The sequence below is a fragment of the Drosophila subobscura genome, chromosome J (assembly GCF_008121235.1).
Source record: "Drosophila subobscura isolate 14011-0131.10 chromosome J, UCBerk_Dsub_1.0, whole genome shotgun sequence".
NCBI classification, from domain to species: Eukaryota; Metazoa; Arthropoda; class Insecta; order Diptera; family Drosophilidae; genus Drosophila; species Drosophila subobscura.
The window spans coordinates 9,726,236-9,739,445 of NC_048532.1; the positions used below are offsets into that span (position 1 = coordinate 9,726,236).

Sequence of the window (13,210 nt, forward strand, 5' to 3'; positions counted from 1 at the left end):
AGCGCTACCGCTACGTATCTGGCCCATTGTTTTGCACTGCCGACAGTCGGTAGACGACACGAAATTGGCGCATTAATGTAAATCGCCAGCGAGGCATGACGGATTATAGGAGGCTACTTACCCAAAGAGCTAGCTGCACAGATGCAGGCCCGGCAAAATTAACGTCCAGTTATGTGTGTGTTCGTTGAGTATTGTATGGCAGGAAGGAAGGCTCTTTGTTTGCGTCGTTGACAAAACGTTTCGCTTGGAGAACTTAATGAGTTGGAACCGAAAAAACAGAAGAAGAGACACGAACGAGTACCGACTACCTCCACAGTCTGTGCCTCTGTCTTTGTGTTGATTGATTCTTATTGATGATGGTGAGAAGTCGGTCCCATGATAAGCTTGTTACGCACCCGTTACGGCTCAAAGCAATTGCAGCCTCATGAAAACTGATTACCCCCAATGGATTTTTCGACATCTTTTCACCTAACGAAACGTGACAAACTGTTGGTAAATCTTGTCTAATCATTGCCACTGAATATCAAGTAGAAACCCATTTAGGAAAGGGCTCAAAGCGATCGCATTTGGAACCCCCCTGGTGTGCGCTGCTCTTCGTCTTCGATCACGCGTACTTTGCATAATATTAGCGACAGATCTGAGGGCATATCTGGCACTGCTTTGCCATCATCAAAAGCCCATAAATCGTTTTTTTTTTGTTACTCCTAAGAACCCTTTGGGGTCCTCGCCTTCTTTTAAATGTCATCATCGCCACTCTTTTTTTGTACTGTTGCTGTTTTCCCCTGTGATCCTTGGCCCCTGTGTAGGCTTATAAAATGCAAATTACATTTCAATAGCAAGAGCCTCGCTTCGCTCTCTCTTCTTTGTCGCCGCCCTGCTCGGATGATTGTCCCCTTTTTAGCGCTTTGGAATCGTATTTAAAAAGTCATTATCGGTGGGCGCATCAATCATTACGCCTTTTGTCAACGTTCTATCTGTTTTTTTTTTTCTTCGTCTTTGTGTTGGGTTATAAAATGGTTGGGCATGTGCATAGATATCCTACGGACTGCTACTGGTTGTCTGCCGTGGTTATTTAGGAGTTTTAGTTGGGTTAAATGTGCCACCAAACTGATTTATTTGCTCACTAAGCAGCGCAGGTTTTGGTTTTTATTGAGATTTTGTGATGTTTTAGGTGGACTTAAGGTACCTTTAAAGGGTCTTAGGAATGTTAGTTGAACTTTTCAGTAGATTTTTATTTATTTAACTGAACTTTCTGAGGTTTTCTCTTGGCATATGTGAGACATTAGTGGATGAGTTAATTATTTAGAGTTTCCCAATGGAAATCAAAGTACAGGAGTTGCTTTCAGGAGGGATTTACCGATCCTTCAATACATTCCAACTTTCGGCAATTTACATAGCGATCTAGAATCCTTCTCTTTGCTCTCTTGGCTCTCTGGGACACTCTCGGACTCTCTTCCCCACAGCTTTCCCTCTGCTAATGGCCACTTCTAGGCGTTTTGGCTATTACACAATATTTAAGTTTCATTTTACCTTCTGCCCCGCAAAGTATTTTCACTTACTCAAGCATTTCCCAACCTACTCAAGCTCTCGTTTGCTTGCTTTTTTGTTGTTGTATGTAAAAATGTTTTAGGTCTGACGCATACGCTGAGACCCATGGAATGGAATGGCATGCCCCGACAACACCTCGGGCCGCGTCTGTCAATGGCAGAATGTGTAACCAAGCAGAAATGAATCATCGAACCCACAAGAGCTGGCCAAAGGCAAAGCCAAAGCCAGACCGCTGGGCCCCGGTTCGGCAGTCGGTAGTCGGAAGATTTTAATAAGGCATGCGACAGCTCCACACAGAAATTGGGTCAAGTGAGATTAATAAGTTGTGTTTAAACACACACAAACAATACATATATGCTCGAAAAGGGGAGCTTCGATATTTCGGGCAGTTCTTCTTGTTCGAAATTTAATACACAATGGCTGGGCTTTCATGCGAACTGTCAACTTGTCACGACAATTAAGCAAGTAGATGGCTATCTGGCTATCTATCGAATCAAAGGAAGGGAGTCAAACCCAAACCCCACCAATAAATGACACCCACGCATGTCGAGCCTCCAAAAACACAGAGCCCCAAAAGAGTTATTGAAATACGACACCGGACCGATCAGAGTGGATGCATCAGGTAGAAGCCGATGACCCAATTCGTTCTCCCTCTGCACTTGCGCGACAATTTTGGTAAACAGAAAAGAACAGAACGAAGCCCCCAAGACTGAAGGCTCCCTGCCTTTACCGACTTTCAATATTTGTCTACCATTTAGTTTATTATGCGTTGTGCGGCTTGGTTCTGCTTTATTTGATTGCCCTTATTGGGGGGGTTTGGGCTCTGTTTGCATCGTCGTCGATGGGTGTCGGTGTCTTGTTGTGGTAATTTTCAATTCAAGTTATGATTATTATATGTTGGGAAAGTCAAATAACGGCTCGACACTGCACTCTCTTCAATTGTTTAAGCATATATAAACGTATCGGTATACAAAGTGCATTCAAAGACCTGCAATTGTCGTTGATAAGTTCATTCTGACGAGTTTTCAATTGGCCTTTCCAATGGGTTTATTGATCTTCTGCTAGGTGTCTTGGGCAGGCTTGTTAATACGCCAAATGCTTCACAAATATCATACATCAATTCACCCCGGTTTTGTGCTTGAAATCTCTGGGAACTGAGTTCTCGGTGGGTTTGGGAATATCTTCTAATCGATGACTGGTCCAAGTAGGCCTGGGAATGGAAGCTTTGTACATTAAAATGCTAATTTGTGTATTGAAATAAATTGGAAATGGAGCTGGGGAATTTTCTAAGCAGCTTGTATTTACTTACCCAAAAGAAAAGCACCAAAAACTTGCGAAATAATCTGAGAAATTATAACTAGGTCAAAATATTCCTTCTATGTTTCATTTCCAATGTTCCATTTAATTTTTTGATGGAACCTGTGCAGAAATTATTCCTAATTGATGGTAAAACGAATGTAAAACGAACCTAAAATGTTCTCATAGTAATTCTTATCCGAAATTCTTGGAAATTACTTACATACATATAAAAAAAGAAAACTCTTAAAAATAAAATAGATAACCGAATGACAGACTATTCCTCCATTTTCGCTGTTCCGCACTCTAATCTAGGAAACTTTAGCGGCCAAAAATCAAATCTCTTATCAATATCATATTTTTTATCTGCATTTACCAAAAATCAAATTAAATTTCCATTGCTTTGTGCCTTACCTTTGCCTCCTGGTCCCCAGTGTTTCCAGGTATCATCCAGACCTCATCCAGGCCACTTCCCAGTTAAACTTTACGATCCCTTGCCAATGAAAGCGCCAAATCATCGCTTGGATTAACACCATCCAAGGGAGTGAGAGAGTCAGAGAAAGAACCGCCACAACCCACCTGAAATATTCCCCTCGTTCACACGTGATTTGTTCTGTGTCAGTTTCCTTTTCAGCGTGTGACAAATTTACGCCGAGTGACTTTTCGTAAACGGTTTTCATTTTTATTTGGAAATGCTTAATCATGGACCAGGCCATAAACGGGGGCATTGACGAATGATTAAGAAGCGGGATTCTGGAACTCCAAATTGGGTTCTACAGTTGGGAGATTTTTCCTATAATAAAAATTAAATCTGTATCTTAAAATTCTGCAAGATCTCGCGACAAGTCTCCCTGCTGTCTACCATGGCAAAAATTCTAAAAATAATACAAAAAAAAAACTGCAATCTTGTAAACAAAAGTTGTCTTTCCCCTCTTAAAGCAGAAGAAAAAAAATTCCTTTTAGTTTATAAATAAAAGTGCCGCACAATTGTCAAAGTTGACAATTTATTTTTAATCAACAATGTGAAGTGTGTGCAGATGCCGAGCCCAGCACTGGAGACAAGCAATATTCCCCCTTCGAGTAGCTGGCAGATAGCAGTGCAAAAAATTAAAGGGGGAGATAGCCAAACTATTATCTTAAGGGAAATAAGGGAACTGCTTTGAAGTGATACGGAAATAGAAAGTTCATTTTGATATACATATAACAGAGACAAGAGTATCTATATATTTTAATCTTATCTAAAAGATTTATACGTTATCAAAGTAATTTGTCAGATATTTGTATATAACTACCGATTGCTTAATCATTTCCAAGCAGTGAGTTCCCCGAGGACAGACGTGTTTTTGCGTGTAAAACAAACTATAAATTAAAAATGAATATTCTAGACTTGCCCTTCGAGGTTTTAGCTCTAATATTCAAATACCTTGACAGCGAGAAGGATAAGTTGCACTTTGCTTTAGTCCATCCGCTGCTTGGCCAGGCATTTTCCCATCACAGCCGCCAGAAATATCAAATTATTGACCCACTTTTTTTGCCACTGAGCCACTGGCCAGTTATTTTGCCACTCTGCGGCTCCACTGTCAACGAATTTAAAGGCTACCTCAACGATTGGGGCTGTTCTGTGCTAAAACTAATAGAAGAAAATTGCCCCAACTTGGAAACAATTTCGCTAGAGGTAAACCAATCGAATTACAATGGTGTCTGGTCCTTGCTGTCCCGAATGAGGTCCCTGCGTTCGGTTGAAGTGGGTTTGGATTGCAGCAAGTGTTTTGGATATCGTGAATTTCTGCTGGAATTTAAGAGCCTACAAAAACTCTGCCTGAAAAGCTGCCAAAAGGAAGAGAGTAAATTTTGCAGATGGCAAACTGTTCTGTATTTATTTATTATTTTTTATGCTTTCAGTTAATTTGCTTAAAAATTTTATAAGCTTGGAAGAGTTAGCCGTAACGCCGCTCTCTGGCAGAGAACCCATTGACATTCTTGAAGTTTGTTCTGCCTTGCCGAAACTACGCTCCCTGACAGTCGCAGAGATGAATGTAATTATTCCTCATGGGTTTATTGTACCGCCTTGTCCCAACCTAGAGACTCTTCTTGTGGTTCGCTGTCGGATACCAGCGGCTTGGCCACACTTTCCCCAACTGAAACACTTGAGGATAAGGCACACATGTATAGCCACTCGGCAGTTCCTTAACCAATGGGTGCTGCCACACTCCGGCACATTGGAGCATCTAGAGTTGCTGTACCTAGAGGAACCCTTAGAGGAAACGGATGTTCTCCAAGTGATCAAACGCTGTGGGAAGCTACAATTTCTGTCCATAGTTTTGGGTGATTCAAACATAAGCGAAACATTTGTCAGCACTATTTTGGACTTGCTCGAGGAAAATGGTTTTAGGTCAGAGCAAACCTTTGAACTGAAAGTGTTTGAGCTTAACAAATTTGTGGAGGTGCATGAATTGGTGAGTTTACTTGAAGTTCCGTTAAAGTATTGTAATTTAAATTCCCTTTTGCAGTTGGCTAAGTGTCCAAATGCGGGAATGCTAAAGGTGTTACCTGCCAATCCATATGATTGGAAGCCACCTAAGCAAGTCCCTTCTAGGACAGTTTTTGACCCGAAATAAAGAGGTTTTCCCTATCTCTAGCCTGTCCTCCACTTTTGTAGTTGCTTGCCCTGACCCTGTGGCTGATCTTAGCTCCAGTTAGCACTGACCCAGAGTCGCCACCAGCCAAGCGAGACATTTGCTCCAGAGAAACTCCAGACTCGCCCTCCTCCCTGGGCGGCGCTCTGCACTCATTTCGTTTGATGCCCAGCGAGAGAGTTTTGAGAACTTACTGGAGCATGGACTGGACATGAGAGTTTCGCTTTCATTTTGAGCATCGATTTCAGTGGAAGTTTCGCTGGAGGGAGCACAAATAGGAGAATGATTGCAGATCACCTTTTTGGCCAGTGCTGGCGGGGGGCAATTACAGTAATTCCAATTAATACGCGGCAGTCGTATCCCTCGATGTATCTCTGCCACTTATCTGTGGATGGTGTGTGGCGCGTGCTGCATGCTACCGAAACGGGCAACAAAGTATCTAGTATCTGCCACGATGTACGATGTACGAGTACCCGCATCGCACTTATTATGCTCCATCTATTTGTCTCTGATCAATCTCAGCCGCAGTTGGAGTTGGAGCTGAAGTTGAAGTTAGAGTTGCAGTTGCAGTTGCAAGCGGCAACCAGTAGCTGAAAATAAAAAAGTGTGTCTTAGGCCCGCAATTATAAATGGCCCGGCAGCAACCTGGGGAGCTCCACCACATACATATACACCGTATATAATTGCCCCAAAGGGGAAATCAGCAGCAGCAACAATAAGCACTTTGTGGCAGGCACACGCCAACTGGGCAGCAGATCGAGCGACCAAAAAAAAGACTACTTATGAGACGTTCTAAAGCTTTTATCGTACAGTTCTAACTCCAGGCGATGCCATGATGAGGGTAATCCACTGGCAACTGTATCTCGGAGTGGCCATTTCCACACATTGTCCACAGATGCCAGATGTGCATTAGATGGGGTTTCGAGGAGTGACGCTTTGCTCTATCTCATTAGCCCATATAGGCGTTGTCCGTAGTGTCCGTTATTCTTTCACTACCATCTCTCATGGGTTGACATTCAGCTGGGGTACATAAAGATAGTTCTCCCTGCTCTATGACTTTGTATCCTTGCAAACCTTTAGCACTCCTTTTACCACAGACGGAGTCCCAGTAAACATTCTGAAAATCAATGCGCACATGGCCAAATCGATCGAACCCACTTAAATATGGGTTTAGTGCTCTTGGCCTCGAATCCGGGTCCGGGGTCTCCCTTTTTTTTTGCTCCTTGGGTCTTGGGCAAGCTCAGGCATATAATTTCGTTGACGCGCAGAATAAATGATAAATGCAATCATTATAAGAAACACAGGAACAGCGCAACAGCGAAAGCAAACGAAAACTTGGCGAACACGAACGCATGATTAAAACTTTTGCCCAGAGACCCAGTGGTTGGGACATTGGATGGTGTGGATGGGGTCGGTCCGCATTCTGAGGCGTTGATGCAGAGCTCAAGATACCGAAGTGGTTCGGTGCGGGACCCATCCAATGCGTGTGCCCAGTCGTCGTCCCCCCCCAAACCCCATCGTGTTCGAGGGGTTCCGCAACTGCTGCGATCGTGATACGCTGACCGAGTCCAGCCAGAATGTTTTATGGCCGGTCCCGACCGGGCTGGGCATAATTTGTTAGCCTGGCCGACTGGCGTGGATCGAAGATGCTGTGTGCCTGCCTGCCTGGACCCTGCCTGCCTGCCTGTCCGCCTTCTCTGCACAGAAGCTGCTCGGCCCCACTCGATTGCGTATAATTTTTTTTCTCTCTTCTCTGTTCTGTTTTTTTTTGTTTGTATTTTTTTTAATTTTGATTTTGGGCTTTTGCTTCTTCATTGCCATCATTTGCCTGCAGGGCATAATTTTTGATGGGCTTTTGTCTGCTTCTTTGGAACCAAAAACCCAAAAGAGATATTGTAGCGCATCGAGTGTGTGGCGGTACGGGAGTTACTTTGGGGTAGTTGGGTTCCTCACTGGTTGGATAGGAGTTGCTGTAGGTAATTTTAATATTTGTTAAAAAGCCTAGAAATATTTATTTAAAGCAAATAAATACAAGTATCGTTCCATTCCCTGGGCAGGTGATCCTCAGGTCTGCTATGCGGAAACCCTTTCCGACCGAACCCGAAACGTCTGCACAGCCTCGCACTCATCTCCAGGTTCTGCCTCAACTCCAGTCCAGTCTTCAATCGTGGACACTGCGCATTTGCGTACCCTACCCTACCCCACCCCCCCTTGCATATCATCTGGAACTGGAAATATGCTACACATTTTCACTTTATGAAGTTCTCTCTACCCTCTCTAACCCTTGAGGCACCACAGGAGCAGGCAACAGCAGCGCAGGCAGCCACAGAGACAGCGATCGACCCTCGGGCCTGCGCACAGCATGCATATTTTATTTGGCGAAAAGGCTCGAGGGGTACACAAGCCGGCCGTACGAGCTGAGGAGCTGTGAAGAGAGTGTGGGTTTCTGGGTCTTGTCTGTCATGGGCCGAGGGGGCGCTGATGAACGTCGACGACGACGACGACGACGTGCTTCGTGTCTGGCATCTTTAAGTTCTTCTTTTAATACCCTTTTGGATGAGGGTATACGTAGCTTCAGCAGATGTTGGCAAATCAGTGAAAGAAAGTGTAGCCCGCTGCTGTTAGCATAATTAATCGGGGTAACAAAAGGAGCTAAGAACTACAGGAGGAGAACTGGCAGAAGAAAGTACCGTTCCAAGATCGCTAGCCTAACATAAGAGCGTGGCCAGCAAGGGTATCAAACATTTCTACCTGCGTTGAGAGAGAGCTTTCGTTTCATCTTCTTCTTTTTGGGTTCGATTTTGCTGTTGTTTCTGCTACACGCTGTTTGAAGTTTTTACCTTCCCTTTCCTTCCCCTCGCCACATCGCTGCGATGTATTTTATGCTCATTTAATCTCGCTGCGCGTTTTTAACACATTTAAGGAAGCGCAGCGAGCGGCAGAGAAGGGAGGCATAGGCCACTGCCAAGGTGTGTTAAGTGAAGGTAACACACATGCAACGATCGTAGTTTACAGTTTTCGCTTACTTTGTGACAGCGAATGCAGGCGAAGAGCGTATCCTAAGAGAGGCAGGTGCAGTGCCAACTATGAAGAGGGGCAATGCCTCACCTCTTCAAAACTCCACCTTGATCGATTATGTGGATTTTTTTCCGTTTCGTTTCGTTTTGCTGTGTCTCTCCGTCGTCTGTCTCTGGCTCTGTCCGTGGGCTGCTCTGACGATCGTCGTTTTTTTTTTTAACTGCGCACTTTTCTTGGACAAAGGGAGGGGGTATATGCTGGCTGCGGTGTGGGGAAGCAGACAATGGCCGAGACGAGACGAGCGGTGACTCTGCTGCTACCTGTCTTACACAAAATAAATGCACCTCCCTCTGGACCCCCTCTCTCAATCATCTCTCACTCTTACTGTGTTTTTTTCATGGTTTCCTTGGCTTTGTAACATATTTTTTTATTTACTCCACTCTACTCTGTCTTTTTATCTGTATCTCTTTCTGTTTGCTTGTGCCTTCAGTTTCGAAAAACCCTTTGGGCGTTGATTTTCAGCTGGGGTTCTCTTTGCTTTTTTTCTGTATGAAAAACCAGATAAAAAGCGACAGAAAACTGACAAAAACTCTCGGGAGATACTGCCAATATGATTTCATATTGTATCATGACATTTTGTTACTGTTTGTGTTCTCTCTGGCTACTGATTGGATTTCATTTAGACAACATTTGCGGCTACTGTTTGGTTTCGAGTATAGCAACGTTGCGGGCTCGGTTTTGGATCCACTTCGTATAAATATCGAACAGCCTAAGTATGTCCCTGGAAAGATGTGTATGTTCTGCTCTTTGGTAAATTCTTTATCATTCATTTAATGGTACTACTACAGATATCCGATATGGCTTTAAGTACTATCTCTTCCAGATCGTAGTCGCATTGCCTGGCTTACCCTCATTATATGGGATTACCTATGCTCAATTGATCAGCTTTAAAGAGGGAAAGAACCACGTCCAGCCTTAAATCTCCCTTAGAGCTACTTAACTTCGACCCTCGCTATACACAAATTACCCCAATTGAGGTTCCGCACATAAGTCTCCTCCATTAGGTTTCCCTACGTAACCCATTCCTTTTCTGGTTCCTTTCGTAGCACATCCACTTTTCGGCTCCGTCCCTACTCCTTTCCAGATTCGGCACCCTCCGTAACACCCTTTCAACAGCAGTTCCCTCCGTAACCATTCTCTTATCGACAGCATTTTTAGAGGGGAAAGAACCTGAAACAAAATGTAAATAAAATTGCCACAAAAAATGTTGCTGTTGCCTTTGGCAAAGTTTCTCTGCGCCACTTTGACACCTAAAGTGTGCGCACATACGCCTCCACATCCCCTACACATACCCCACTTTCCGTCGCATACTCCATGACAATCATTCGCCCCCCCCAGCACTGCACTGCCCTTGATGCGCTTGTTTTGTTGGGTTTATATGGGAAAGGGTGCGGGGAAGGGGTTGCCCTGTTCGTTTATTTTAATTTTTTGTCCGCCTGCGCTTTCGTTTTTATGCAGCAGTGCAAGACAGAGATAGGAATAGAGGGGCGTAGAGCAATAGGAAGGGCGAAGGAGAGCAGCAAAGGAAGGAGCGCGCGCGAGAGGAGTTCTTGCGACCCCTTTAGTGATTTTGTTTTGTATGATAGATACCCTTGCAGAGGGTATGATGATTCTAGCCAGATTTAACCACTCTCTGTGTATATCCCTCCAAAAAGAACTCAGCAGAAATGGTTGAGGATGTTCCTTCCACTGAGATCCAAGCATAGAGTATCTCTTCTTCGACTCTAGCATTCTCCAACGCAGTTTCTGTTTTGGCTTTGGTTTCTTTCAGTCAACAGGCAACATTTGCTGGCACATTTGCCAGCCTCCCTCCCCCTCTTTCATGGGCGCTCGCTCGCACACGCTGCTCTGCTCTGGTTATGCCTCTTTTCTCCTCTGCCTGTGGATGTGCTCTAGCTCTGCCTCAGTCGCTGCTCTCCCATTTGGCTGCGTGCTGCTCAATAGGTCTTGCGCTTGATAGGTCAGTGACCCAGTGGGATGCTGATGATGACGTTGCGCTAGGGCAGTGTCAGCAGCAGGAGCAGTAGCAACAGCAGCAGCAGCGAGGGTTGACAGAAAGCTTTTCCAATGTTTAGTTGATTTTTCTGAAAATCAAAGTCAATGGGGGACAGGCAAGGCACCTTCTTCCCCGACCCAAAAACAGCTGCCTGCACACACACTGCGGTTGTCCTGTCCGCAGCCTGTCCCTCCCCATTCCTCACTCGTTCAGCTAACAGCAGCACCAGCATCATCATCATCGTGTTCGTTCTCTTCTTCTTCTGCTTCGTTTTCTTTTACTTTTTTCCCCCGATTTCTTTTTTGCCTTTTCCACAAAGTCAACGTTCTTGACGTTTTCGCAGCTGCCATTGGCAGTGAGAGGGAGATGGTCTCTGTGACTGTGAGAGTCGGGCCTATGCTGGGGGGAGTGTATCCATCCCAGTTTCTGTGCGTTTGTGTGTGAGATTGCAGCACATGTGACGCTTTGGTCGCGTGCTGCTTCGCTCTTTGCTCTTCCTCTGCCCGCGGTGCAGCCCTGGCCCCAAAGGGCTCGCTTCATTTGCTGCTTCTGCTGCTGCAATTGGCATGGTGGGGGTTAGGCAAGGGCATGTGCAAAAGCAGCGAGTAAGCATAGGCATGGGCATGGGCATGGACACGGTCATATGCAAAGGGTGATTGGGGGTAGAGCAGCTGTTCTTATCAAGAGCAGGTCATCGAGATGCCAGATGCTGATTGCGGGAGGGGCAATACAGAAAGCCCAAGAAGTTGCTTCAGAAAGTGTAAGTGGGCAAGGGGGTGTACAATATGGGGGTTCAGCGATATCCACATCCTGAAGAATCTTCGATGGGCGTGCTGCCAAAGGTATAACGCGATTTATAATAGCTTGTATAACACTTTACGCACAGGCCAGCAGAGTGGGAGAGCCACATGCACATATGTATGTACATACATATGTATGTATGTATGTATGTATGTACATATATTTATGCGCCTCCCGCACACTTTTTCCATCTCTCTCTCTCTTTCAGCGGTTAAGTGATGAAACGGCAAGCGCTTAATTTAACGGTAATTTGTGTAGAACAGGCAGGCCTACTCCCTCCCCTTCGCCATCATCACTCCTACGCTCTGCCATGCTCTCTGCTGTCGTTCGCATTGCGTTGCGTCGCCGTTGGCGCTGCACAGGCGCACAATTTACAGTTGTTTAGCCGCTCTCCGCCTAATTGATTGCTCTCGTTGTTGCTCTTGTTGTTGCTTCTCCGCTTATGAATTATTATTTCTTTTTATTGAAGCAGGCGTCGGCAGTGGTAGCTGCAGCGAATGCCGCCAAAACAAGAGAGAACAGGACAGTCGTGTCCCTCGACAAGGGGATACCCTGTGTTTGAAGGCGATATTTGTGCCTTGGTATCGTTGGTTAAAATCTTAATAATAATTTATTAATACGCCAAACCTCAGTTCCAATCGTAGCACTCTCCGGTAGGGTAGGGCAACATCAACAACAAAATGCAATGCACAAATTTATTTGTTTTCATTGTTGTTGCTGCAGAAATTGTGTAATAAATAATTTACGCTCGCTTTTGCAGCGTGCCACATAATCATATTCAATAATAATAAAAAGCAGCAACAGCAGCAGCAGCATGGGCGGGGCCGCTCGGATAGGTTTGGGGGCGGAGGAGTGCGAGCGACGGAGTAGCTCGTTTTGGGTCGCTGACCCAGAAATGTCAAACGGGGAAGTCGTTTTTAATTTTACTCTTTATTTGTTGTGTCTCCTTCTCACTCTCTCTCTTTATATCAGTGTCTCTGTATTTGTTTATGGGGCTTGTGATATGATTTTCAGTGTTTCATTTTGCCTCTTGGGATTTGTTAGTATTCTTTATTCATTGGATATCCATCGAACACCTAAATTATGGTACATTTAATTATATTTGGTTATCAGAATGCCTTAAATTCATTGTTTTAAGAATAATATTTATATAAAATGTGTTTTTATAGTGCAAAAATTCAAGTGCAAATTCAAAAACAAAACTTATCTCATGACTCAATGTATTTCATCATATCTACGAATATTTCTCCCCACCATATCTTTGTCATTCATGTTAAATGTCGTCCCATCTCTTATCCAAGTTTTATTTTCTTATTCTTCTTCTATGTTGTCCAATTTGACGGGGCTTCCACTCATATTTCGCTTAATCAGTGCCACTCGGATATCAACAGGCAAGTGCCCATTCCCATAAACCTTGCCATCCATCCTTGATGCAACTCTCTAGAAATTAGAGTCCCCAAATGAAAAAGCTTCGAGCTGCAAAAATACAAACCAAAGCTAAAAACATACAAATCGAGCCCCTTTTTTCTGTTCCTTTGCCCCGGCCAATCCCCCCATTCTTCCTATAGAACCTTTTTTCTCCTCTTTGCTTTGGACTTCTTCGCTTCTTGCATGCTCGTTCATGTTCATGTTGCGCTGCTTCTGAGCGAGAGAGTATTTTTTTTATGAATTTCATCATATGGGGCAATCCCTGCATAATGCATCGTAAGGTTTTCTTATAGGCGATTATAAACAATATTTGACCTTCTTTGAACCCATTTTGATAGGAAATATAGATTTTAATTACATTATAAATGGCTAACCTTTTATTTGGATGCGGTTTCAGTAAAAATTGGAAAAATAATCAATAAGGACA

General features: G+C 44.2%; 1 protein-coding gene across 1 annotated transcript; it reads left to right on the top strand.

Annotated features, from left to right (window-relative positions):
- Window positions 1-4,176: 4,176 nt before the first annotated feature.
- Window positions 4,177-5,462, top strand: LOC117893417. Its single transcript, XM_034800029.1, has 3 exons — window positions 4,177-4,688; window positions 4,747-5,300; window positions 5,355-5,462. The coding sequence occupies exons 1-3, from the start codon at window positions 4,217-4,219 to the stop codon at window positions 5,460-5,462; spliced, it is 1,134 nt and encodes a 377-aa protein (XP_034655920.1). The 5' UTR covers window positions 4,177-4,216.
- Window positions 5,463-13,210: the final 7,748 nt, after the last annotated feature.